We start from the raw sequence: 27,947 nt of genomic DNA on the forward strand, positions 1-27,947 counted from the left end.
CCTATTGTGCTGCAGACTGTTCACAAAATTGTTCTTTATCAAGATCTAGCAGTGCATTATTTGTGATCTTGGCTGCTTAACCGGGAAGGGTTTGCTTTAGGTCTCTTCAATTCATTTAATATATTTTTTTGTATGCTTCTAAATATATAATTGTATGGGTGTTGTCGCACATTTACAATGTGTAAAATAAAAAGCCAACCTTGAGAAGAATGCATCCTACTAGACAAAGAGAAGATAAGAGCATTGCATTTTCCCTATTTTATATAAATCCTTGTCTCTAACAATACAGGCTTCAGGAACCTAAGCCCATCCTTTCCTGCGGCGCTTTGGAGTGAATTGTCTAAATATGTGTATCAGTTAAGCTGAACAAATATTGCTTAGTACAGTGATCCCAAGTGGTATTTAGTATTCCAGTGATATTTTGAGTACATATAAGGCTAAATTATAAATGTTGACTTTATTACTTGGAAAATTGGCTTTATTCAGGTGAATTATAATTAATAGATTTTTGGCGTAGACAGTCCTTAAGGGGTATGCTGACTTTATCTTATTTCCCTCTTTTAAAAAAGCAAGAAATTGGTGTCGTAACTATATAACTTTCCTTAGACCCTATGATTTGTTAGGAAATTGTCTGCCAGGGCACACTTGCTGTTTTAGAGTTATCCACAGGAAAACAAATTGTGTGTCAAAAGGTGTTCGTGGAGTAGGCAGTTGATGGGCAGTTTCCTTCTGCAGTTTCTGAGAGGCACTGAAAGTAGCCCTACTCATTCATACCTGACTTCCAAGTACTCAAATTCTTTCCTTCCATTTTACCCTCATCACAACCCTATGAGGCAGGTTAGGCTGAGAGATAATGAGTAGTCCAAGGTCACAAAATGAGCTTCATGGCTAAATAGAATAAAAGCCAGTATCTTCTGAAAAGAGGCTATGGGAGGTCCCATTTAAGGAAAGGGCAAAGAGCAGCAGTTATGCTCTTTCCCCTGAGAACCAAAACAGAATGAGGATTTTGCAAGTGAATGTGTCCCTGTAGATCCAAAGCAAGTCCACTTTGAAAGCTGAAATAGCTAAGAAATTGAAGAGCAATAATGACACCAAAGATTCATGTTGTGTTTCCATATTTAAAATTCAAAATGATATGGCCAGATGCCCTTGATTACACTATGGGTGATATACAGTGTTCTCCTCAGCGTAGATCTTCTGAAATCAGTGGACTTCAAACACTTTCGTCCATTGATTTCAGTGGCTCTCTTCTGTGACTTAATTAGGTATCACCCTCTATTTTCCATAAAACCACTTGACATCTTCCTCCTTTAGTACCACAGATCAGTAAATGGATGAACTATCATAGGTTAAAAGATAACAGTCTTGGGAAATATCCAGTGCTTTCACAAAATGTTTAGGGGTATTCGTCCCCCCAGAAGAAAAGCACTGGAAATATCTATATCTGATTGCAGAAGGTCATGAGGAATTTGGTTAAAGGTTTAATAGTCTGGGTTTGGGTGCAAGAGCATAATAACAGCCATTTTTTTCTTTTGTTCAAATAGGTGCAAGAGGCTTACCCTGCAACCATTGGCTTACCTTTGGCGTCAGAACCAGGAAACTTTGCTCAAAGAAATGATCTCCTCGAACCTTCAAGCTATAATCATAAAAGTAGCAGCTTTTGGTAAGAATCCGAACTAGAATAGTTACTAAGGTGAAGCATGTTTGATGTTTTATTATACTTCTATGCGTTGGAAGACTCTCAGAGGCGCTGGAGCAATCCAGGCAGATGGGCGGGGTATAAATATTATTATTATTATTATTATTATTATTATTATTAGCACTAGTTGGTTTTACTAAAATAGAAATAGAGCGAGAAAACATGCATACAGTAGATAGCTATGGAGTCACCAGAATCTGTTTTGTGGATAAGATGTAGCTGGTAAAATAAAACTGTAGCAAGCAGAGGTGAACCATGGAACAGAAATATGAAGAACTTCTTTTCCATGACTATATATTTAAACAATTAATTGAACTTCTCTGTGATAAATATTTTTCACACTAGACAGTGAAAAAGCGAGAAGCTATTTTCATAGCCATCATTATTAAGTGAGTGTGTTTTTCAATAAAGGTTCATACATAATGCAACAGTTTACAGTTCGCTCATATGAGTGATACAAATGGATGGCTTGACATTGGACCATTATCTCTATAAAGTAGAATCAACTTTGATGAAAGGGTTTAAGTAAAACTTTACTAACAGCAATCAATATATAACTTTGCAACTAATTAGTGAGAGGCTGATGGCTCACACCTGCTTTTGTTGTAGATACCTCTCTTCCTGCTGATTCAATGCTACCCTCTCCAATTCTACCTGTCTCCTATCAGATTGTTCAAATGGCTATTTTCCCATTCTTCCTTAAGGAGCAGGCAAGGGGAACCCAGTCAAAGATTGTTGGTTTTTCTTTTTATGCAGTTGCACTTTTGGCTCTGCTAGTACTTGGGTTCAGGGCATATGTTTTTGCTCACGGCAATTTGAAAATTTGAATGTAAGTCTAAAGCATATTTTGAACCTGGTACTCTGCAGATAGACAGCATCTTAAAAAGCAGAGACATCACCTTGCCAACAAAGGGCCGTATAGTAAAAGCTATGGTTTTCCCAGTAGTGATGTATGGAAGTGAGAGCTGGACCATAAAGAAGGCTGATCGCCAAAGAATTGATGCTTTTGAATTATGGTGCTGGAGGAGACCCTTGAGAGTCCCGTGGACTGCAAGAAGATCAAACCTATCCATTCTGAAGGAAATCAGCCCGGAGTGCTCACTGGAAGGACAGATCCTGAAACTTTGGCCACCTCATGAGAAGAGAAGACTCCCTGGAAAAGACCCTGATGTTGGGAAAGATGGAGGGCACAAAGTGAAGGGGATGACAGAGGACTAGATGGTTGGATAGTGTTCTCGAAGCTACCAGCATGAGTTTGATCAAACTGTGGGAGGCAGTGGAAGACAGAAGTGCCTGGCGTGCTCTGGTCCATGGAGTCACAAAGAGTCAGACACGACTAAATGACTAAACAACAACAACAACAACAACAACAAACTCTGCAGATGTTTTGGACAGCAAGTCCTGTGGCCGTGTTGTTTGGGACTGATGGGAATTGTTGTCCCAAGTAGAATCTGGAGGGCACTGGACTGGAAAAGGCTGAGCTAAAATAAATATTTACAGTAGCATATCAAAAAAGGTCACGGAACATGTGTCTGCATACAGGGAAGTGTGCGTCTGAAGGTGTTTAGGAAAGTGCAGTTTCACTATTGCATTCTGAATCAATACACTGTTTTACTTTCATTGGACGAATTGTAATTTTAACATTGAGTTCACCTATTATGGAAGATGGTTTTGACCGGTCACAAAGATCTGTCTAAGCACTGTATTGAAGCTGCATTTATTGAATGGCATGTGGGTTCTCTAACCACACAAACTGATGAGAAAAATATTAATAGGCCAATGCATCATTTTGAAATTACAGCCCTCTGAGCAATCTTTCACATAAAAGTATTAGATGGGGGTTTAGGTATAAAATTTGAGAGAAGGACCTTTTCCCTTTGGGGGTCAGTAGAGGTTTGTGGCCCATTAGACCAAGGAATGACCAGTATAATAGGAAAGAATATGTTCTACATGGGTGGATAAAAATATATTTCTGATAAATTGTGTTGTAGAATCTTGGCATGAATCAAGCCTCATCGTCGTCATCTGTGAGCTGAGCTGTTTCTGTTTAAGTGCTTGCTTTTTCCTCCTTTTTGAAAGCAAGAGTTCATGTCTTAAGGGTAACATTGGTAAGAGTTAACAGAAGAACTTCATCCTTGCTGTTATATATAAAATATATTAGGTTGGAACTTGAGTATCTATTAGAAGAAGTAATAAAATGTTAATTCTTCTTCAGCTGTGATGCTTTGCCAGAATCATTTTATTTTTACAGCACTTCTGGTGTGAACAGTAAAACTAGACCATCATAGGTTCATTCTGTGCTTTCTTAACATTTATACAAAGGAAGAGAAATAACGGATTCTAAAAAAATCTGCCTTTGGTCACAAATTGTGGATTCTTTTCGTTTGCTGGATTTGGTAACACACACCCTCTCTGTTCTTCCAGTATGAGTCTTCCCTTTAATTAGGGAATTAATTAGACTGCTATACTAACCAGGTCTACTCAAAAGTAAATGGGGTTAGGATTGCATCCTTAGTCTCAGGAGAGATATTGTTTTAATGTATACTCTTGTTTTAATGTATACTCTTGAAGCAGAATCATTGCAAAGCTTTGTGTATACCTATGAAGCATAACTAATATAGTTGCTGTCATTCAGATTATTCTTCGTGATGATGGGGTTAGTTTTTATTTTTGTGTTATATGACCCTCTTCAAAGATATTATAATTCAATCAAATTTGTTTAGCAGCCAAGTTATGTTTCAATATATAAATCAAACCTTTAATAAATAAATAAATAAATAAATAAATAAATAAAACACCAAACCTTAGAAAGGGGTAATTCTTGAGCGATACAGGAAATGACCGTAGGGGTGACATTGCTGGTGACCTGTGTCATCCCTTAAGCAAGATAAACTTGTCTTTGTAACTCAGCAGCTTAGAACAAGTTGGAATAGGCTTGCTGGTACACAAAGAGCCCTTTGTGGTGTTCTCCTTTAAAGCACAAATACCATAAATAGTTGTAGATAGTAATTAGAAAACGGCTGCCCTTTTTTCTTTCTTTTTTTTCTTTGGCTACAGGTAGAAAGATCTTATCGGACTAAATTTCTCACCTGCCTAGGGCAGGCATAATTAGATGTAAGCAAATTTAATGGCTCTTGTATGCTCTGAGGCCATTCTGCAGTGCCTTAATAATTGTGTGCTTTATTAAAGTAGGTTTAAGGTATGGCGGCTGTTTAACGTATCAAGTGGCACAGAAGTTAAGGTATGGGTTACCACTTTACCTTTTAGATGAATAATCAAAGCTGCTTTTAAGCTAAATTGCAGTAAATGTATTTGGAATAACACCTTTAAAAGTCTGAGGGGTAATGCATTAGATGGCACATTGCGCAGATGTGAAAGGAATAAGCAAATATGTAACTTGAGCGTGACATTCATCAACACTGGCATGCTCATACAACCTCCCATAGCTCTGGTATCCATTAGTTTAATAGACACTAGTAGGAAGGTGTAAGACTGTAGACAACACATAATTATACAGGTAAATGCACATTAATTTTAGAACACTTTTCTCAATCCACATTTACAAATTAATATTTGGCGGTTAGGCGTTTTACTTTTCAGGAGGTTAGTGTGCTTCCTCCAGGCTTTTCCTAGTTAGAAATCCAGTGGAACTTCTTTCTCCTCCTTCACAACAAGCAAACCAATTTCATATTAGCACTGCGGTGAACGGCCATTTTCTGCTGTTGGTTTGCGAGTGTTACTGCCAGTGAATGAGCTTATACTAGTGGGTCTTGGCTGCCTCCTGTACAAAAATAAATAAAATAAATGATTGTGATAGTATTTATTATTGTCACTGTTTTCAGGTGTCCAAATGTATTGTGTAGCTAGCATAGTGCCTACCATATTGGCCATGTTGACTAAGTCTGATGGGAGCTGGGAGCCCAGCAACCTCTGGGAGACACTACGTTAGCTTACCCCTGCCTTACAACACCCTGTAAAGTAAGTCAATATTATTCACACCCATACTGCAGCTGGAGTGACAGAAGCTCATAGAGGGACAGAGGGTTTGTGACAGAGGCAAGATTCAAACCAACATGCAGCCCAGTCTCTTAGTCCCCAAACTATACCAGTGGCTCTCTACTGAATTCCGATATTTATTTGTTTCTTGAGATTTGGTCAGGGTGCTGAGAGATGGGGTAGCTCCTGAGCACAGAGGCAAGAAAAAGTCAAAAGCAAGAAGAGAAATCAGGTGGAGCAGGAGGCAGCAACAAGGTGCAGCTAACTAAGCGGAGAACGCAGGATTTATAATTTAAGAGTTGTCTGAAGTGAGCAGTAGGCAACTTAAACCTGCCAGGAGCAAGACCTCAATGCCTTTCATATCTACTGTATCAGGAAGATTGTGGGCATCACAAGGCAGGACGGAGTCTCAAACCAATATCTGTTCTTCCAAGCCCATATTCCCAGGACGTTCGGACTTCTGTCTCAGCAACGTCTACGCTGGCTTGGTCTTGACCCCAGAATGGAAGATGGCAGGACCTCCAAGGACGTGCTTTATGGGGAGCTGGCTTCAGGCGCCGGGCCTGTTTGCAGACCAACTCCGTCTTACAAAGATGGCTGCAAATGTGAAGTGAAGGCTGGCAACTTCAACCCCGCCTGGTGGAAATCCCTTGCAGACAACCGCAGTGCCTGGAGACAGGCAGTCAGATCATGTGTCCATAGGAGGAATGATCATTGGGAGGAGCACAGAGAGAAGAAACGCTCTGGTGCATATGCAGCAGCACAACCAGATGCCTTCATCTGCCCCACCTGCAACAAAATATGTCTCTCCCATATTGGGTGGTTGTAACTCTCCAGCGATTTGACTTCACCCCCAAAGGTGCGCTCCTCCATTGTCTCTCGAGACAGACAGAGGCCCACATCAGTAGCTTGCTGCTCAGGCCAAATGTGTAAGTTGTGCCTTGGAACTATGTGTCCGCACCTCTGTCTGCCTGTACATATCAGCAAGATCCAGTCAACCTATTGGGATTTAGGCTGAGGCTTGTATTCAAAATGGGATTTAGGATTATCATGTGCCCTAGAAATAGAACAGAGGCATTCTCAAGCAGGCAGCAAAGAAAAGGGTACTGGTTTGGAGTAGAAGTTTCTTGCTTCAAGCACGGACAATCCTGATAGCCAGTAATGCAAATGTAAATATACCACAGAGGCCTCCTAACACTAGTAGGTAGTTGCTGAAGCCCTACTTGTTACATCTTTTGGAATTGGCTCACATAGTTGTAAGAATGTGAACTATTATGGGACTTTCTGTCTAAAGTGCATATATATATATAAAATAAAGCCATGCTCACTTTATAGGCGAAAAAAGGTAGTTTTTAAAAGGGCAGTTTTATCATATGGACACCTTTAGCACTAGCTTCTGTAATAGCACCATGGTAGTTCAGTGTCACTGCTGCGAAGAATAGATTTCGATAACTGTTTTAACATTGCACTTTAGTGGAACTATGCTGGATAACTGCTTTCTAAATGGATTACATCTATACATTAATCCTTTATTGTGCTATGCCTTACCTAGGGTCTGTTGGGTGCTCAGTATATTCTAAGAAAGCATGACACATCAGCCTGAACTGGAGCTCATCACTGGTATTAACTTCCAGCGCTTCATGGTGGGGAAGGCAAACCTGTGGTCTTCAGCATCGTCATGCTGCCATTGTCCTAATTTCATAAGCCCTCTGCAGACAATGAGTTCTGACCTCTGGCAAGAGCCATCCGTCCTGGCTGGGCAGAGAGGGAGAGAGAGAGAGACAGAGACAGAGCAAAGAGGTGGCAAAGATAAAAGGCGGGGGGGGGGGATGACCCTCATCCACTTTTCATCTCAGCCCTGGCCCACTGTTAGCACCCCTACTATTATGCAGCCACAAGAAACTGTTGTATTCCCTTACTATATACTTGCTCGTGCTGAAGGTACATAAAACGTGGAAGAAGACAAATTGCACAAGGGGGGGGGGGAATCCACACCGATAATTCTCTCCTCCATAAATATCCCTTCCCCGATATAATCCAAGTGTATCTCTTACATTTAATTAACCATGAGAGATGACTGTTTTCTTTTTAGCAAATTAAGCATGCTTTTGCATTGCTTGGTCCTGAAGTAGTCATTGCACATTAAAGCTGAAATACCATCTGTTGGCATCTAAAACATTTCATTTCACTCTTTCCCCCTTCTTTTTTTCGCTAATGGGAAATGCTTTATCACAGCTTTTTCAATGGTATATATGAAGCTGGTGACCATAATATATATTTCTCCCTTTATCCTTCCTAATAGTTAACTTTCTTGGAAATAAGAGGAGGCATTTTAATACGTGGCCTTTATACGCAGAAAGGCTCCTATCTTCTATAAAATGAGTTTAAATGATTTGCCTTGCATGCGTATCTGATGGCTTTTAACTCCTAGCTGTTATTATATTCTCTTGTTAAAATATCTAGATGCCTGGAAAGGATATCATGTTACTTTTTCTCCCTTTCTCTACCTGCCCTCCCCTTTAAATCCCTTGTTTGCTGCTTAACCAGCACATACTACAGTAATTACACTGGTAGGCAGAGCTTTCACAGTCTGTTCTCGCACCGTGGAATGTAAATGTGCTTGACCTTTTTTGTTCCAGACATATTTCCTCAATACTGTTGTCACTTCAATTCATTTAGTACTGCAGTTCACAGTATTAACAGTAATAAGAAAGATCTTTGCAAGATGTGTTTGGGGGGAAATTGTACTTTTGAGGCTGGCTTTCACCTTTTCCTCTACTTTTTCTCCTCTGTGTGGCTGTTTATAGCAGAATAAGATAAATATAATCTAGTGGGGTATCCTTACCCACCACACACACACACACACACACACACGGAAAAGAGGCATTCACAAAGGAACAAAGAAGTTCTGGTGCAGTTTGTTGCAGTGTCCACATTAGTCCTCCATGCCTTTCTCCAGGAGACTCCATTGCATTCACCCTCCATCCTAGTTTTCTGTTTTTACTCACACAAAGCCAGTTTCTGCGGTTACTGAGCAGTCCTATTTCTCTGTTCTCTCCTGTGTGCGCCAGTGAGCCATCCCCAAATATGTTCTGGAGGGTTGTGGGAATCCCTGAGGTAGTTTGGGAGATGCATAGGGAGATGAGAGGTGGGGAAAGATCTTCCGTGCTGGCTATCCTGGACCCAGGTGAGATTAGCACTGCCTAGTGCTCAAAGGCAGGGACTTTAGTTGCTTCACAGTTTTAACAGTTGGTCTTCCCAGAAGCAGCCTCATTTTACAGTTTTGCAAAGCTAAAAAGTAGATCAGGACAATAATAATAATAATTTATTATTTGTACCCCGCCCATCTGGCTGGGTTTCCCCAGCCACTCTGGGCGGCTTCCAACAAAGATGAAAAATACACTAAAATGTCACATATTAAAAACTTCCCTGAACAGGGCTGCCTGGACAGAATCCAGACTGAAGACCAAAGAAATAGTGAACACATGGTGCGTGCGATTAGGTTTTAGGTCTTAGAAGGGCAAGTAACTTTGTAGGGTACAGGAGAGACAGCCTTCAGTTGAGTCCAGTGGACCTTTCTGTTGCAAGAGAGGAAATCATTCTGCTTTCATAATGATTTATCTGGATACAACACTGTATTCTGGGACTTTGCTGTCTTCAGAAGAGATGTCATATTATAAAGACAACAGCTCTACCAAGTATAAAAAATACTGTAACTTTGCTTGCCTTGTACACAGATCATAAGAAACTTTTATAAAGAGGGCATGCGCCCCAAAATTCTTGCAGGATAACTCTGGACTCTCCTTATTCACTTGTGTAGTCTTTTTGGTGGCATGAAAACAGATGGGATGACATGAGAAAGACATGGTAGTAATTTGCTTTTTACCACTTTCCTTCCTATACAAAGCCTTTGCTTCTGTTACATATGCATATGTCGAAAGAACTTGGGAGTCTATATATGCTTCCTGTGGCTAACCATATTGTACCCTTCTGCTTTGCCATTTGCTCTAGCGAAACCTATTTTTGTAGGAATTCAGGAGAGGGAGATCTGTGATAAACAGATGAGCTTGCACTCCAACTTTACTTCATAAGTTAACTTCATAAAGAACATTAACTCAAGCCTTGTTGATCATGCGCCGTGGTCTGTGCCTTGAAAGCAGTAATGAGGAAGTAAAGGGCGCAGTCTTCCAAGAATCAGACAACTTTCTTTTTACTCTGGGCCTTGAGTAAGATCAAGCTAACAGTATTTAATAATGTGACTGTCCTAAAGCCATTCAATGTATGTATGAGTTTGTGAAGTTTTGTTGCAGTATGGTGTTTCAGAGGAGCAAAATAACATTGGCTGAATAAAACTGGAATCAATGATCTGTCTTATGTTTTCTGATCGGCTTTGCTTATATTTAGATTTCCAAAAGTATATGTAAACAAGTTTTAGCTATATTTTGTCCAAACAAACATACATAGTGTAATTGACCTGTTTCCTCCCTTTTCTCTCCCCTCCCCTTTTTGCATTAGTGAATACTGTTTGGTGTAGGTTTTCACCTTTTGGAAATGAAACGAAGCATGTGATTTAATTTCCAATGCTTCCACCTCCACACTTTAGCTCTAACTGAGTATACAGGAGGGGCCGCTACATGTGGAAAGGGCCCATGGGGCCACACTGCTACCCTCAGCCCTCGCTCAACTGTTGGCCCTGCCCCAACATCCATATCTGCAGGTCTGCGGGAGACATTTCCCCTATGTGCATAGACCTCTGTGGGAGCTGGAAGTCTGGTAGATTAGAGTTGCACGATCTGGATGTGGGCATCTGCAGGGGAAGGACAGAAAAGCTGCATGGCCCTGAGAGTGGCACCAGTATTACTGCCCCACAGTCCCTTTCTATGTGGGAATAGGGATTGTGTCTAAACTTGTCCTCTCTACGATTCTCACTTCAAAATGGTATGCATGCATTCAGATCTGCAAATTTGGAACCGATTGCTGTCCACCGTGATTAATCCCCTATGGGGTCATTCAGCAGACTTGCAGAATGCATGGAGTCTTCAGTACGGTGTAGGCCATTTCCTAATTTATCCATTCCTTGTAAGGACATTTACACACATAGCCCTTCCCTTGCAGTATGATCATACGTTCCTTCTTCCGCCAGAGATTCTTTTTTCCTGAGAAAGAGCCAAATGCAGCATCCATCCTTTCTCCTTTGCATTTAATAACAGTGTTGAAGGGCAACCATCCCACTCAGCTTTGATGTAAATACTTGTCCTTCTAAAATCTAGGTAGTCATCATTAAATGGTCTTATTCTCTTAAATGGCAAGTATTTTCAGCTTGAGTGACTTCAAGTGGCTTCTTTCCTTTTGTATCCTGGAAGGATATTCTCTGCAGTCTGAAACATCACGACTTTTTGATGCCTTCTGTCAGAGTCCCTTTCTGTCATATCAGCTTATCATCCACCCACAGAATTCTTCATGGTGTTTTCACAACCCATCACTAGACACATTTTAAAGGACCTCTGCAGTCTTTCTGCTTTTTTCCCCCTCCACCTACACGAGACCTGAATCTACTCCTACCACAACTGAATTGTGCCCTCTATAGTTGCCAAATGAACATGGTTCTTCTCTATCTACATGAGATTCCTATTCAAAGCCATTTCAGAGCTGCCATCTCCCTTATGTGCATTTTTGTGCTGTTTCTTAATAGAGGCAGGACACCTGACCTGCACCAAGTTTGCTTGCTCCAGCTAGGTTACATCTAGGTTTTGGTCAGATCTCTGCAACTGCCACCTAAGACAAAGATGCCAAATGGGCAACAGCATTTTCTCAAAACTGTCCCAGCTAGATAGTGTATAACATGACAGAATTCTGTTGCAATTGCAGATCATCTCGACATCTTATGGTGATACAACAATTTTATAATTGTTTGAGTTTACGAGTGCTGCACGAGTGACTTGAGTTGTGAAACATTTGGTCCCTTCTCTTTTTTTAAAGTTATTTTTAATAATAATAATAATAATAATAATAATAATAATAATAATAATAATAATTTATCATTTATACCCTGCCCATCTGGCTGAGTTTTCCCAGCCACTCTGGGCGGCTCCCAATGAAGTGTTAAAAACAGTACAGTGTTACATATTAAAAACTTCCCTGAACAGGGCTGCCTTAAGATGTCTTCTGAATGTCAGGTAGTTGTTTATCTCTTTGACATCTGATGGGAGGGCGTTCCACAGGGCGGGCGCTACTACCAAGAAGGCCCTCTGTCTGGTTCCCTGTAGCCTCACTTCTCACAATGAGGGAACCGCCAGAAGGCCCTCGGTGCTGGATCTCAGTGGGGGGCTGAACGATGGGGGTGGAGACGCTCCTTCAGGTTATTAAAGCTTGAGAAAGAAACAAAGAAAAAACAATATACAGAAGTCAATATCAGAGGTTCCTGCTTCTAGTAGAGGTTTCTTTACCACAACCAGATGACCTGGTTTTCATTTTTCATTTGCTGATTTGACAGGGCCATTCAGAGAACAAATTAATAGCTATTGCCATTGATGGTCTCCGAAGCTTCATTGTCAGATCAAGATGATGTTTTTATTCAATCATTTAATAAAATTTATACACTGCTTGATTGTAAAAAAAAAAACAACACTCCTCAAAAAGATAATACAATAAAATCAAGAAAAAAATCGCAACCGTACTTTCAACCATACAAAGGTTCAACTACTAAAACAGATTAATGCATTTTAGCTGCTGAATCCTCAACGAAAGAATTTGGGAAGTCTTGGGGCCTAGTTGGGCCTAGTTGGGGTGACTACACAGTCAGGTTTGGGTATCCTGTCCCTTCATTAGCAGGTACTGGAAAAGGTACAGTGAAGGTTGATCTCAGTCAGCACTGAGTTCCAAAATGCAGGCACTGACATTCAAGCACAATTGAGTTCTTTTAAATGTGGAAGGGGTATTATGTGGCACCTGTAGCAGTGTCAATTCAACTGATAGAAGTGGCTTAATGGCCACATACGGCATAAGGCGATCTCGTAGGTAAACGGGTCGCAAGTTGTTAAGGGCTTTCTATACCAATAGTAACACATTGAAGTTGGCTAGGTAGCAAATTGGCAATGAGTGCAGATCTCTGAGCATGTGTGTAATATGCTGACAAGGCCATACTCCTGTCAGCAATTGTGCTTCAACATTCTGCACTAACTGCAGCTTCCGCATCAGACGTGAGGGAAGCCCCACATAGAGCGCGCTCCAGTCTTGAAGTAACCAATGCATGACCTACTGTGGCAAGGCTTTCCCGGTCTAGGAATGGCTATAGCTGTCAAATACCCAGCTGATACCCAATCAGTTCTCGTCTGAACATATATATATGGGATTGAAGAAAAATGTCCTATGCTAGTAGTCCTTACCCACGCTTTTTAATAATAATAATAATAATAATAATAATAATAATAATAATAATAATATCTTTATTGTCATTGCCCCCTTTGGGGACAACGAAATTACTTGGCTGCTCCATAAAAACACTAATTAAAAAAATATAGTAAAATACAGCAAAGGAGATTTGATGACTTTCAAAGTCCGGGCTTCCCATTCAGGGCCGAGATCGCTCTGGAGAAGAAGCTGTTCTTAAGACGGCTTGTTCTTGTCTTCATCGTCCTGTATCTCCGTCCCGACGGCAAGAGCTCAAAGAGACAGTGACCAGGATGCGATGGATCTTTTACTATGTCCAGTGCCTTCCTATGGCACCTTGTGGCATAAATCTGCTCTAAGGTGGAGAGTGGGCAGCCAACAATGCTCTCTGCTGCCTTCACAACCCTGCGCAACCCCATCCTGTCCTGGGTAGTATAGCTTCCGTACCACACACATAAGCCATAAGTAAGCACGCTCTCAATGGCACAGTGATAGAAGGCAAGCAGCAGTTTCTGCGGAAGATGGTTTTTCCTTAGTATTCTCAAAAAATACAGTCTCTGCTGCGCCTTCTTCACAAGCCCCCTTGTGTTGACACTCCAAGATAAGATATTAGGCAGATTATTCCATCTCCAACAGGACTGCTGAAAGGCAGTGCTCACTTCTGAGGGGTGTCTCTGTGTGTGTGTTTTATCTGAGTGGAAAAGAGGCCACCAGTGCAAGAATTTCTGAATTTGCATGATAATCTCCCCTCTCCACCAACCTTGTGCTATTTTGGGAGCAGAGGAGGGGGGAAAGTCCTGTTGCGCCAGTGGAAGTCCTTGCATGGGCTTCCACTTGTGGGACCCGTTAGCTGACTCTGGCCCCATGGATTTAAGTTTCATTAAAGTGTTATGCACATGACTTGTGTGCATTCTGTTTTTTTTAAAATTTTTCTCTTACCTAAATGTCTGCCTCTAAAAATGTTTTGAATTTTCTTCAGGTCCTAGAAAGTTACAAAAGTTGTCTTTTGGCATGGCGGTTGGGAAGATACTCTTAAACAATGATGTTGTTAGAAGAGAAGTATACAGTTCCCATTAATTAAAAATTAGGCAGAGTAGAAATGGCTTTTTAGACTCATTATGCAACTAGTACCTTCACATACGGACTTTACAGTGAAGCTCTAGACCAACAAAGTTGTGGAGTACAGTTCCTTTTGCTTGGCATTCTTAAGCAGCCTTTTCAAGCCTCTCATGATGCTTCTCCTATCTGTGCTGGAATTCTCTCCAAGAAATAAAGCTTCGCTTGCTTTCTTGACAGTGGATAATAAATTGACTGATATAATTCAGTTGGGGAGTTGAAAAATGCACTAAAAATAATGGGGCATAACATGCTAGGGTTAACATTTATTCATAGATGATGCAATTAAATAAAATGGGCATTAACTTCAAGGTCAGTCACTAAAGTAATAAAACTGAATATTTTAATTGAATCATAATTGCTTCCCGTTGATACATGCAAGTCAAGTAAAATAGATGTCAGCTCTGCAATTATGATTCTTCCTCCTAATTAATTTCCTAATTCTGCATGGAGCTTTCTAAGGCCTGGGCCTTGTTGTGGGTTTATCCACCCATCCAGGTTGCCTCCTCTCTGCTCCCCACCCCAGCTGATCCCACAGAGGGAAAAGCGCAGTGTTATTGATTGATAAATTCTTATCTATTATATACTTTTATGTAGTTCTTCCTTTGCTTTATTTACAGAACGTAAGTAGTAAAATCCTGATTGCAACATAATTATTAGGAGGGAAAAGCATCAGTAATTAAAAATTATGTGAGATTCTGACATTTGTCATCATTTATATTATGAACTCTGATGTTTCAATAACTGGATAGAATCAACAAAACTAAAACTCATGTTTTATAAATTATCCTTTAATGGACACAATGATTATCCAATAATGGATAATGTATATTTTGCAGCATATTCTGCAGATAAAACAGCACACAGTCTCCATGAGAGCAGAATTAATAACAGCAACAATTCCAAATTAACCTTACTGGGGGTAGGAAGCAAGGATACCTTATATATGGCACAATCAAAAGTATAGGAAAGAGAAACAAAATTATCAAAGAGTGAAGGTAGCAGCTTTATTAGACCTACCAAAATATAAAATAACTAGGACTCTTCATCTGGTAAATATTAGAACATCAAGGTGGAGGAGAAAAAGAACAGTTGTTGTTAGTCAAACTATCCATGTCTGCATCAGGTAAGTTTTAAGATGAGCATAGCAGGAGCCAGCACATTTGAATGAGGTAGAACCTGCAAGCAACTCAAAGTGTCTGATTTGGATGTCTACTAGCACCTCTCCTGCTTATCTTAAACCCCAGCTTGGTTTTTTTAAAAAAAAATACCATTTCTTACCTTCCACAAGACACCCATCTGATTGCCATAAGATGGTGAAATGCTGGACTAGATGGATGAGCCATTGCTTTGATCTAGCAAGGCAGTTCTTTTGTGGTTCTTTTGTATATTTTTTGCATGCTTTAATTCATATCCATTGCAGTCATATAAATGGAAAACTCCAAGGGTTCACTAAAAGAGCTGTTGGAGTTGTTGCTTTTTTTCTTTATAGTTTTTCTTCAGCTAAAGGTAAAACTAGGGACGCGGGTGGCGCTGTGGGTAAAAGCCTCAGCGCCTAGGGCTTGCCGATCGAAAGGTCGGCGGTTCGAATCCCCGCGGCGGGGTGCGCTCCCGTTGCTCGGTCCTAGCGCCTGCCAACCTAGCAGTTCGAAAGCATGTCAAAGTGCAAGTAGATAAATAGGGACCGCTTACTGGCGGGAAGGTAAACGGCGTTTCCGTGTGCGGCACTGGCTCGCCAGATGCGGCTTTGTCACACTGGCCACGTGACCCGGAAGTGTCTCCGGACAGTGCTGGCCCCCGGCCTCTTGAGTGAGATGGGCGCACAAACTAGATGTGATGTCAATTATAACCTTCCGCTTATACCTGAAGCAGGGCTAAGTCTCTCATTTCATCAGCACCAGGGTTTACCCTTGAATAGTGGAATTTTCCTCCATCCTTACCCTAAATCTGTTCAGGCTAATGGAACAACGACACCAGATGTGACCCCAAAATATGGCACCTGTTCCAATCATGTGGATGGGCAGAGGAGGGGACACAGAGTCTTGCTTGCTACTTCTTCATTGGCTCCAGTGCTTGGCCCCACTATTATGTGATGAAGAGAGTGTTTTAGAAGCATTTAAAAAATAAATAAATAAAAAAATCCTGACATATGCATGGAAGCTTCCCATGTGAATAAGAGTCCTGCCATGAGGAAGCTCCACCTATAGATAAACTACCCTATATATAGATAAACTACCTCCACCTATAGAAAAACTACCCTTTTCACCATGTAGAAGGCACAGGGAATGAATACGTGGATATGACAAAGAGGCTGGGGCAGCGAGTATGGTGTTGCTCTTCTCCATTTATATAATGCAGTTAACATGCATGGGTTTTTTTGTTATGTAAAATTGCTATTTGCTTTTCATGGGTAGCCCGTCTTGGCACCCCTTGTAAACCAAATAGCTGGTTCGGAAATACTATGTTTGTCATGGGGGGTGGGGAGAAAGACAATTAAACTCTTCATCCCCTTGGTCCTGAGGCTGCACAGGCTTCCCTGCTGCTACTCTTTACATAGTAATGTATAATTGCAGTTTTTCCATGCAATTAGCATCACATTTTTTTTCCATCCTAAGAAAAGTCTCAGGAAAGGGTGGAATTTTCTGAAAACTGTGTTGAGCATGGATTCCCCTTCCCAATTCTCTTCTTGATCCTTAATCTTGATGAGGAGTGAGATGTCCTTTTCCCCTTCTGCTTAAAAAGTGAGCCATTACTGCAGGTTACATGCGTATTTTATGCATTAATATATCGTATTTTATGCATATTACACTCATACGTATGCAGGTTTCCTAAAGTAACCAGCTAATGAACAGGTATATACAACAATGCATATAACTATAGAAATTGCTTATGAACTTATGCTGCAGAAACAAAGTACAGCATGAACTTGATCCTTTTCTATCTATTTTATGTATAATATACATATTTCTTTAGGTGTGCTTTTGCATATAATTAGTTGGCCTTTTAATAAATAATGTATGTGCAGCTCAAACATAAGAGGGAACCCTGTGTAAGAAGTAGTCCATTGTGAGCAAAGTTTGATCAGGTCAGAACTGCTACATTCTATGTATAACTCTCTTTAAAACTGATTGCTCCTCCATACCTAGTTCCAGAAAACTGTGAGTTTCAAAGGAACCCCTATTGAACTTTAGTTATAGCAGACCATAGCAGGCTTAGGCCAGCTTCATATTTTTAAAAGGCCTACAAATTCTGATACTTACCATAACAGAACATGGAAGAGTCCTGTAGACTAACATCTTGAATGCAGTTTAGGGGTTATCAAATCTCCTGGACTATTTTCATTATCATAATGGGTACACCCCGTTTTTCCTTTTTATGTGCTGAAATTTCTCTGAATGGAAAGCACTCAGTAAAACAATGTGTTTTCCAGTTGTTGTGCAGGGCAAAGGAAATGAACTTATTTTCCCCCAAGGATGGAAAACAGTTCAAAGGGAATAAGAGAGTGAGTTGTGGCTAAGAACATCTATGTTTGCCTCAACATTATTTTTGATATACAGGAACTGTTTGCCAAAGGAGAAGGTTTCTTAAAAAAAGAAAAAGTAATCTCTGACGCCCAAGCAGTACTTTGTTCTCTAAAATATATTTTAACATCTCTTGGCAGGTTTAGATCCAGATAAACATCTAGGAAAAACATTGGATGAAATGGAACCTTATCTTTTGGAAGTAAGTATTATCTAAAATATACTTGAAACATTCTGTGCCTCACAAAATAAAAAATAAAAAAAATTACATGTGGAGGAAACTGAACAACACTTCTTAAAGCACGCACTTTCAGAAACAAAACATTAGTCCAACATTTGCCATACTGAAAAAAAATAAGTTCTCTTAAATAGGATACATGTAACAGTGTTCAAACTGATGACTGCTTTATTTTTTAGAAAAGTTGTCTAGAAAATTATTATTGTTATTATTATTACTACTACTACTACTACAATTTATTACCCATCATTCACCCTAAGGTCCCAGGGCATGTTAAAACAAAATACAATATTAGTATTAAAACACAACGTTAAAAACAGTTTAAACAAGTTAAAATTACAGACATAAGTTGGGTCCTAAAAATATAAGCCTCGCGTGTCAAAAGCCAGGATAAAGATGTGTGTTTTAGCATTTGCTGGAAGCTATATAATGCAGGACTTCCACAACTTAGGAGATCTCACAAACAATACCTTCTTCTGGACCACTCCATCCGAGCTTCTGAGGGCATTATATTTTTATGTATGCCCTTTTTTCACTACATAGATGTAAGCACCATGTTATTTGGGAGTGGAGAAAACACTGCTTTAATGTATGACATGTGGAGTATGCAGAGTAGTTGTTGCTCATCATCTTCAAGCCTTGCAGATTCAGGTAGGTAGCTGTGTTGGTCTGACGCAGTTGAAATAAATAATAAATAAATACAAATTGTCCAGTATCACCTTAGAGACCAAGTAATTTTGCTCTGGGTATAAGCTTTCGTGTGCATGCACACTTCTTCAGGTACCATATCTGAAGAATATCTGAAGAAGTGTGTATGCACATGAAAGCTTATACCCAGAACAAACTTAGTTGGTCTCTAAGGTGCTTCTGGACAATTCTTTAATTTATTTCAAGCATTGCAGTGTGGATTTCCACAAAGGATATTAATCTGAAGGCATCCCTGTTTAGGGAAGTTTTTAATGTTAAATGCTGTATTGTTTTTAACGCTTGATTGGGAGCCACCCAGAGTGGCTGGGGAAACTCAGCCAGATGGGCAGGATATAAATAATAAATTATTATTTTATTATTATCTTCTTGTTGGGAATTCTAATCAAGGAAGCAGCTCCCAATACTAAGGGGAAACGTTGAAATTATTGTGGAGAAAAATGGGGAGGTCGACAACATTTTTGAAGCAGCGGGCACATTTCAAATTTTGAAAGAGTGCTGGGGGTTTCAGTTCCAAAATAGCTGCTGCTGCGGGGAGGCATAACACAAATTTAGAGAGAGCGAGAGACGACGTTACACTGACCATGGGAAATCAACTCCATCCTTCTGGTCCCGATGGTGGAGATCATGCAGTATTGATTGTGTACACACACACTGATACTATTGTTGCCTAAGCACAACAGGAAGCATTCTTCAGCACCAGGAAAGAAATACAAGTTGGCCACACCACACCTACTTTCATCTCTCAGAAATAACTTAGAAAGTACATGCACATTTTGCCTCATAAGTTTCTTTCTGGGAGGCTGGAGACGTACTTTTCCCCTCATGAAAGTGCAAGAGTCTGGAGCACCTGCCCAGGGCCACCACTGAAAGCCTTTGCAGGTCCCAATGGCAGTTCCATAGTGGTGAAGACAGGCTACATGTCTGAGTGAAATTCAGGTCCAATACAGACTTACAGATTACATGCAGTTCACATCCACAGCTCTGGCCCTATCTGCACTATATCTTTCAAGCAGCGTCATGCCACTTTAAACAATCATGGTTTCCCTCAAAGAATCCTGGGAGCTGTAGTTTTCTAAGGGTGCTGAGAGCAGTTGGGAGACTCCTATGCCCCTCTCAGAGCTACAGTTCACAGAGTACCCTGAGGACATGGATTTGCTGTTTTACCAGTCCCATAATTGTAGTAGCTCTGTGGGGAGAAAAAGGGTCTCCTAGCAATTGTCAGCAGCCTTAATAAGCTACAGCCGCAGTTTGAACTTTCCTGTGGTAAAAGTCAGCATGTTCTATGTTAATAACCTCAACCTCTTCTTTAGTGATTATGAAATAAATTAGCTGTGCAGTTTTATCGCCTTGTGGTACAAGTGGCTGTGTTACAACACCCCAGAAAATGTTGTTTGACTTTGTCTATATGAAATGGTAAGCTGAGATCTGGGTGAGCTTTTAAAGTTGTATATTCTGGTACCAACTGAACGTAGTGGATTCCTGCATTATAGGGGGTTGGACTACATAAACCTCAGGCTCCTTTCCAACTCTGTAATTCTATGATTCTGTGACTTTATTCCCAGCATACATACCCCAGTTACGTTGCTTTTCATAGGTTTTATCATGGCTGAACAATGACAAACAATAACCAGCATTTTCTCCTAGATTTGGTTTCCTTGGCAATGCTGAAGTCGCTTCATAGGGTTGTGTGGAGGAAGGTTGCTCAGTAAATACTCTTTTCTTGTTGGTAGGGGGTTTGTATTCTGCTATAAATGTCACTGTACATAAATATTTTACTAGATATTTAGCTCACTTTATAACTTAGTGAAACTGTAGCATAAACACCAGCTGCAGAGAAAGTGGAGGCTATGGTTCTAAAAATATTTCCTTTGAATGCTGTCAGGGGTGGTTGTGTATGAGAGAGAGATTGAGATGGAGGGGCGGGGAGAGAGGTCGATGGGGATTGGAAGCTGGAGAGATCAGAAGGAAATGGGCCAATTATATTTGCTGTTTTGTCAATTCCCAGCTTTTAGGCATGCTGCTGTTGTCCTGAAGCCCGTTCTCCATTTTAATAAAGAAAATGAAGTGAAGTGTAAAAATCCATATTCAGTTACTTAGATATTTTTTTGCCAGCTTAATCCCAGAGAATCTGAGTGGGTAAAAATACATTTAAAGCACACAAGAGCCTTCTTTGGGTGTTTGCCTGGATATGCAAGGGCTAAAGGTATGTAAAGGGACGCGGGTGGCGCTGTGGGTAAAAGCCTCAGCGGCTAGGCCTTGCCGATCGAAAGGTCGGCGGTTCGAATCCCCGCGGCGGGGTGCGCTCCCGTTGTTCGGTCTCAGCGCCTGCCAACCTAGCAGTTCGAAAGCACTCTCGGGTGCAAGTAGATAAATAGGGACCGCTTACTAGCGGGAAGGTAAACGGCGTTTCCGTGTGCGGCTCTGGCTCGCCAGATGCAGCTTGTCACACTAGCCACGTGACCCGGAAGTGTCTCCTGACAGCGCTGGCCCCAGGCCTCTTTGAGTGAGATGGGCGCACAACCCTAGAGTCTGTCAAGACTGGCCCGTACGGGCAGGGGTACCTTTACCTTTACCTTTTTAAAGGTATGTAAAGGGGCAGCAGCATACATGCAATTCCTGACCCTCCATTTGTGGGCTTCTTAGATTTTTGCACCTTGGACACAACGGCCTGAAATGGGCTTCCACTAGCATTTGAACTTCTCGTTGCACAGAGGCTTGTAAGTGTTCATTCAAATGCATGTAGTAGTCCCCTTCAGACCATTGTGCTCAACATACAAAGGCCTGAGAGGAGCCTGCACATGTTGTGCTGTAAAATGGGCTGTCAACTCCAATTTTGGCCCACATGTTCAGGGGAAAATGCACACTTTCCTGATCAAGAACTAGAAGTTGGTGTTCATGCCTTCGCAATCACAAATCTGGATTATTTAATGTGCTCTTTTTTGGGCGGGGGTATTACCTTTGATTTTCTTTGGAAGCCTCAGCTGGTGGGGAGCCCACTGCCTGGCAGAAGTAGCTAGAAAGATATTACAACATCTCCATGGACTCCTTGAGTTCTTAACAAACAATACTTTGCTCCCTTTGACCCCCGGTGCTAGAAATAGGGCCAACCGGTGAGATAGGAAGCAGTATCCATGTGGGAGAAAACTTGTAGCCAAAACCGAAGAGTAAATCATCAGGCAGGGTAGAGGAGCAAGCCAGAAACAAGGACGGAATGGCACCCAAAGGATACAGGTCAAGTTGAGAGCTCAGGGAGTTCTCATAGCTCAAGCAACTAGAGCAGAATACCCACTTATGGTCCTTGCTGTCCAGAAGCATCCAATGACCAGCCCAGGTGGGTGGCGTCAGTCCAGGTCTTGTGGTTGCTGCATAGGGATTGGCAGAATTCCCCTCCCCACCTAGGTTGGGGGTGGAAATTCAGTGACCTTCTGGACCAAATTCTTCATATTGGGGGAAGAGTAGTACTTATAAATTGCATTCTAAAGTGGTCTCTGGCTTGCCCCCCGGGCCTTCGAAAGAGTTGCCATAACAGGGTAACAGGGCAGTTGCTGTGGAATTGGACCTGCTGCGGGAGATTTGTATGCCCCTGATGATGACTTGGAAACTTCGGCTAGTTCAAAATGCAGCAGCCAGATTACTGGCTGGGGGGTTCCATTTAGAACCCCTGTTTTAAAACTGCAGCACTGATTTTATTGATTGATTGATTTAGAAGATTTATAGACCACTTGATCGGAATAAACTTCTCAAAGCTGTGTACAAATAAAGTTAAAACACAGCTGAAGTCCACTTGAATAAAAACACACAAAGACACCAACATAAAACAGACACATACATATAAATTGACACTATCATTACAAAGATAAAATATATGAAACAATGATAAAATATATTCATATATATATGTGATGAGCTGTTTCTGGGCCAAATTTGAAGTGCTCACATTAGTTTTTAAGGCCTCAAATATTTGAAAGGTTGCCTCCTTCCCTAGAGATTCTCTATCAGGTGTTTAGAGGTGCCCTCTTGGTAGTTCTACTATCCTTGGAATTTTGGTAGTGGCAACCCAAGACAGGGCATTCGCTATGGCATCCCCCAAGGTGTAGTATTTCCTTCGCACATATGTGCACCTTTATTGTATAGCTTTCTTTCTATGCTGAAGCCGTACCTCTTCACCCTGGTCTGTGATACCTGAGAGAGAGAGAGAGATTTTAGGGCCTACCTTGCTCTTCTGATTACAAGTGGTTTTAACTGATTTCAATCTTGTGTTTTTACATTATTGTAACCCTTCACCTTATGGTGAAGAATGTGAAATAGGCAGTTTTGTAATGTGTATTTTTAAAAACAACTGATTTTATTTTTGAAAAAAGTTAGGCTAGCATTTTTTTAACATCTGTTTTTATCAATAATTTAAATATATATTCTGTGTAAAGCACTTAGAGGTTTTGATGATCAAGCGGTATATAAATCCTATTAAATGAATAAATCTAATTAATATTAAGAGTAATAATAATATATCTTCCTACACCCTTAAAAAGCTTATGTTAATCTACCTCTGAAACAAGTTCCTTTTAAGATAACAGGTTTGTGCCCACACTTGAAGAAGCTAATAATGAAGAACAGCTCAATGATTCAGGATATGCCAACAAGGGCAGATAGCAAACAATTTGGAAAAATCATTTGATGTTGATGTCCAGGAAGGATTTGTGGCACCAAAGAGGCAGCACTAGGACAAAGAAGTTTGGAGAGCTTGTAAACAATTACTGTTTCATATCACGTTATACTTAGCTGGGATATCAACAAGGAGGATCAGCCATATATTTTGTTACTCCAAATATAGCTGCATTTTAAGAAAGTCTTTTGTAGTTGTTCGTACCTGGCAGGGTATCCATTTCAAACAGCTTTTCAGCAGTGGTTTTTGGCAGGAAGAAGAATAAGCTGTTTTGACTAACTGTTTTGTAAGTTGTCCATTCTTATTGCATCAGCATTAATTATGCTTGATGGATTTGTCCTACAAGAACCTTACAGCAGCTTCTGACAGGTAGAGCTATCTTTTATGTCAGCAGTGTGAGTTTTTGATTAAGTGAATGTTTGGTTATTTTTAGACAAAGAGATATTCTCTCATTAAAAGGAAAATGTCTGATAACGTAGGCCTGGAAAAGATAATTTGATCTTTATTTGGAAAAAAGAGAGAGGAAGATTTCAATTTACCATCCAAAATGGGTAAACAGACATAATTTAATTATCTGACAGATAACATTTTGACTTGAGGCACACCACCAAAGTAAAAGACTGAACAAGAATAAAAGCCAAAAGGGTCTTAAATATTCCAGTTTAGCCAGGCTAAAAAAATTGACCAGTCGTCCAATAAAAGCATAAGAAGATCCCAGTACCATATCAAGGCCTGCCAGATGCCCCTGGGAATCTCAGAAGCAGGATGTGAAGACAGTAACACTTGTTTCTGTATTAAAAATGTTGTATTGCTTTTTTTTGTGATGCCACCTTCTACTCTGGAGAGGATTCATGCCATGTTTTGGGATTCCGTGTGCAATGTGTTCCTATGCTTCTCTTCGATTGGTCTGAGCTTAATGTGTCACCTGTTTGTGAGAGCCAGCATGGTGTAGTGGTTAGGAGCGGTAGACTCGTAATCTGGTGAACCGGGTTCAATTCCCCACTCCTCCACGTGCAGCTGCTGGGTGACCTTGGGCTAGTCACACTTCTCTGAAGTCTCTCAGCCTCACTCACCTCACAGAGTGTTTGTTGTGGGAGAGGAAGGGAAAGGAGAATGTTAGCCGCTTTGAGACTCCTTCGGGTAGTGATAAAGCGGGATATCAAATCCAAATTTCTCCTTCTCCAGTTTTTATCAGAGTTTATACCCAGAACTTACCTTTGCTTCCAAAGTCATGCTATTACACATGTGAAGCAATAATAAAGGAGAACGTGTTCTTGGATGTGTAAGCGTCAGCACGCCTGAGTAACATAGACACACCCCAAATTAAGAAGGGGTGGTGACAGCTCCAGGGCAGGATTTGGCTTTCTGAAATACTTGAACTTTAACTTTACTAGTTTAAGAGCAGTCTAGATGGGTTTACATTTAAAAGCCTCCACCAGGAGAGAGGGACAAAGCAAAAAAATAATGGACACCATCATGGTGATGTCACATAGCAACTGCTGGATGAGCAGTAGATCAGAAACCATTGAGGGTCATCTGGCAAGGAACACACCCAAGATGTTTCTCAGGTCACATGGCTACTCATTTCTCTGAGCTTTTCTCACCCTTCCTTATCCACTGTTGTTGTTGTTTATTACATTTGTATAGTGCCCTATACCCGTAGATCTCAGCGCAGTTCACAACATAAAATTGCAATATAAAAAATACAAAAAATACAAAAAATACAAAATAAAAACATAAACAACCCAATACCCCCCGGACACATTTAAAATGATGTGAATCAGCCCAAGTCCTGGTTAAAAAGGAATGTTTTCATGAAGTGTGTAATGAAGGCACCAGCCAAACCTTCCTGGGGAGAGCATTCTACAAACAGGGAACCACAACAGAAAAACCTGTTCTTGTGTTGCCACCCTCCAGACCTCTTGTGGAGGAGGCACACAAAGAAATGGCCTCAGAAGATGATATCAGGGTCTGAGTAGGTTCATATGAAGAGAGGCGGTCCTGGAGGTATTGCGGTCCCAAGTCTTTGAGAATACCACAAGGACAAAGGGTTCCAAGGACCTTTTGCCATGGGATGGGCTCCGAATCATTAAAGGCTCAAAAGTCACTGCACTGTGTTTACACCTGTTGCATCCTTCCCTAGTCCCCTTTCTACCTGCAGACCTCTCACCCCCGTTCCCTACCTGCTGTAGCTCACAGGAGGACACCAGTGCAGCAACCTGAGCCTTACTTTGTGCCTTTGTGCATAATAGAAAAAATCACGATGGATGCTATGGTTGTAGTAGAGGCTGTGAGCACTATGTGTTCTCGCATGAGTCTGACTTGATAGAAAGCAATGATTTTTCCTAATAATAACTTTCTTCCCTTCCCTTATTTTTTAGCTTTCTAAGAAATATGGAGTCCATATCTGTGGAGAAGGTGGAGAATATGAAACATTCACATTGGATTGCCCTCTGTTTAAGAAGAAAATAGTTGTGTAAGGAACTGCGCCTTCCCTTCCCTTTAAATTTTAGCACTGGGAACATATTAACTTTTAGCTTGAGGCCACTTCTGTTGGCAGCGGCAGAGCATGTCCTCTAAGTTCACAAACACTCACTTTGTTTAACACTGGCAAAGTCCTCCACTAACCTAAATCAATGCCTGACAAGACGAGGCCTTCATAGAAAGCTATAAACTTTTTAGACATTTGCACTTTCGTTTACTTGCTGATTATGGCCTGCAGTAAAACTGGTACCTACACACTGACACTTTTATCCTTTCATGAAGTGCGAATTGCCTGTAATATTTATCTTTCATTACAGCTACATTTGATAAACTGCCACATCAGTAGCCTGTGGGTTCCATTAACTCTGTTTCCCTTTTCTCTCCCCCCCCCTTTTTTTTTTTGCGTTTTAACATTAGCAATTTAGGATGATAATGCTAAACATTTTGCTTGAATTACTAAAGGATGTTTTTGAATGTTAATGTTTTGAATCAGTCCAATTTGCACTGAGTGGGTTATTTCTTTGCCATAAATTCTTAAAATGTATGTGTAGAGGTATGGGAAATTTCTTTATCCTTATGTAGATTTGTCAGTACAATTATGGTAAATAACTTAGCCTGCATCTATTATAGGAGATATTTTGACTGCTATTATCCCTCTTTCATCTGAGTTTACAGATTTTCTAATAAAACAGTATCGGTGTCTGCTCCACACCACTTTTAGACCAATAATCTCAGTGAAGGGGGTAATTTGATTACAATATCCAAACAACTCACTTGGGAGTACCCCAGTTGGCTACACTTGGGCAAAATGGTTTGAAGATCGTATTACTTGGAATATTTCAGGCGTGAAAGCTACCCTTCCAATAAACACAGAATTGATCTGAACTGAATCTGTGCCAGCTGAAAGTGCCCTTGAGGGTGCATTTATATAATAATTATGTTTCCACATGAGGATGTGCAAAACAATAAGGTCAGACATAGGCTAGCATGTTGTAAGCAGTAAGAACATATACAGATTTCCCAGATCCTTTGTGTAACATTTATTATAGTATAGTGGCAAACAGTGTGAGACGAAATATTTCAGATCAAATTTTGATTCAACCACAAATTCCAGTGCCACTCTCCCATTTTCTCCAAGATTAATATCTCCCTAAGGAAAGAGTGCTTCTATTCACCAATGCCTTTGAAGCCAACTAGATACATGATGTAACACTTCAAAGGCATTGAACGTGCCCCTACCATCTCAGTTGGGGTGGGTGGCTATGGCCTTCTTCATGTTGGTGCCCCAGTCATAAAAGGTTGTCTCCATGATATCTGGTGCTCACCTTCTTTTTGTGCTAAAGCCCTTTATGTTTTATGGCTTTTAGAAGCAATTTTAGAATGCATTGGTTATTTCTATGTGAAATATTAAATAAAAATGGCTAGATAGATAGGTAGGCCTGGAGGCATATGAGACTTGCCTTGCCAAAGCTAAGCAGGTCTGAGTTGGGTCAGTGCCTGGATGGGAGACTACCTGGGAATCACATGTATGCCACCTTGGGCTCTGTGGTGGAAAAAGGTGGGATATGAACAAAATAAAACAAAACACCTCTTCTTTTATGATACTTGTATTTTCAAGTGATTCCAGGATATATTTTTTTTTATTACAAGTAGTTTTATATCTCTGCTGAGGTAAGAATCAAGGCAATAAAACAATAATGAAGTGCACCCACATTGAGAACAAAACCAGACTAGTAAGAATGACAACTTCACTGCCTCTTAAAAAGCTTTATTTTATTTATTTATTTTATTTTTGCTGCTCTTTGTATGAGAGTAGCAGAGTGGATAGGCGGGCCTCTCTAGGTCACACATTCTACAACTGATTATTAAATTACTCTTACAAAAAATGCTGGTATCATCAGCCATTCTGGTTCTGGTTCTGTTTCTGCATTGCTTGTTTTCCCCTGTGCTTGGCAATTCTGTCTTTAATAATGCTGTCTACTATTTTTTCCGAAACATGCATTATGTTAACTGGCCTGGAGTTTCCCAGATTCCCTCTGGAACCTTTTTTTAGAAACCGTTGTCATATTGGGTGCTTTCCAGTCTACAGAAACAGAGGCTGATATTAGGACAAGTTACATATGTTGTTAGAAG

General features: G+C 40.6%; 1 protein-coding gene across 2 annotated transcripts in view; it reads left to right on the plus strand.

Annotated features, from left to right (window-relative positions):
• DPH6 (diphthamine biosynthesis 6) overlaps positions 1 to 27,947 on the plus strand; it is a 234,274-nt gene that overhangs the window by 58,286 nt on the left and 148,041 nt on the right. For both annotated transcript variants that reach the window (XM_083452645.1, XM_083452646.1), the window contains exons 5-7: positions 1,545 to 1,663; positions 17,862 to 17,923; positions 25,712 to 25,806. In XM_083452645.1, coding sequence (XP_083308771.1) covers positions 1,545 to 1,663; positions 17,862 to 17,923; positions 25,712 to 25,806 — 276 coding nt within the window. The remainder of the gene's footprint in view (positions 1 to 1,544; positions 1,664 to 17,861; positions 17,924 to 25,711; positions 25,807 to 27,947) is intronic.

Source organism: Podarcis tiliguerta (genome assembly GCF_965153285.1).
Source record: "Podarcis tiliguerta genome assembly, chromosome: 1".
In the NCBI taxonomy this organism is placed as follows: Eukaryota; Metazoa; Chordata; class Lepidosauria; order Squamata; family Lacertidae; genus Podarcis; species Podarcis tiliguerta.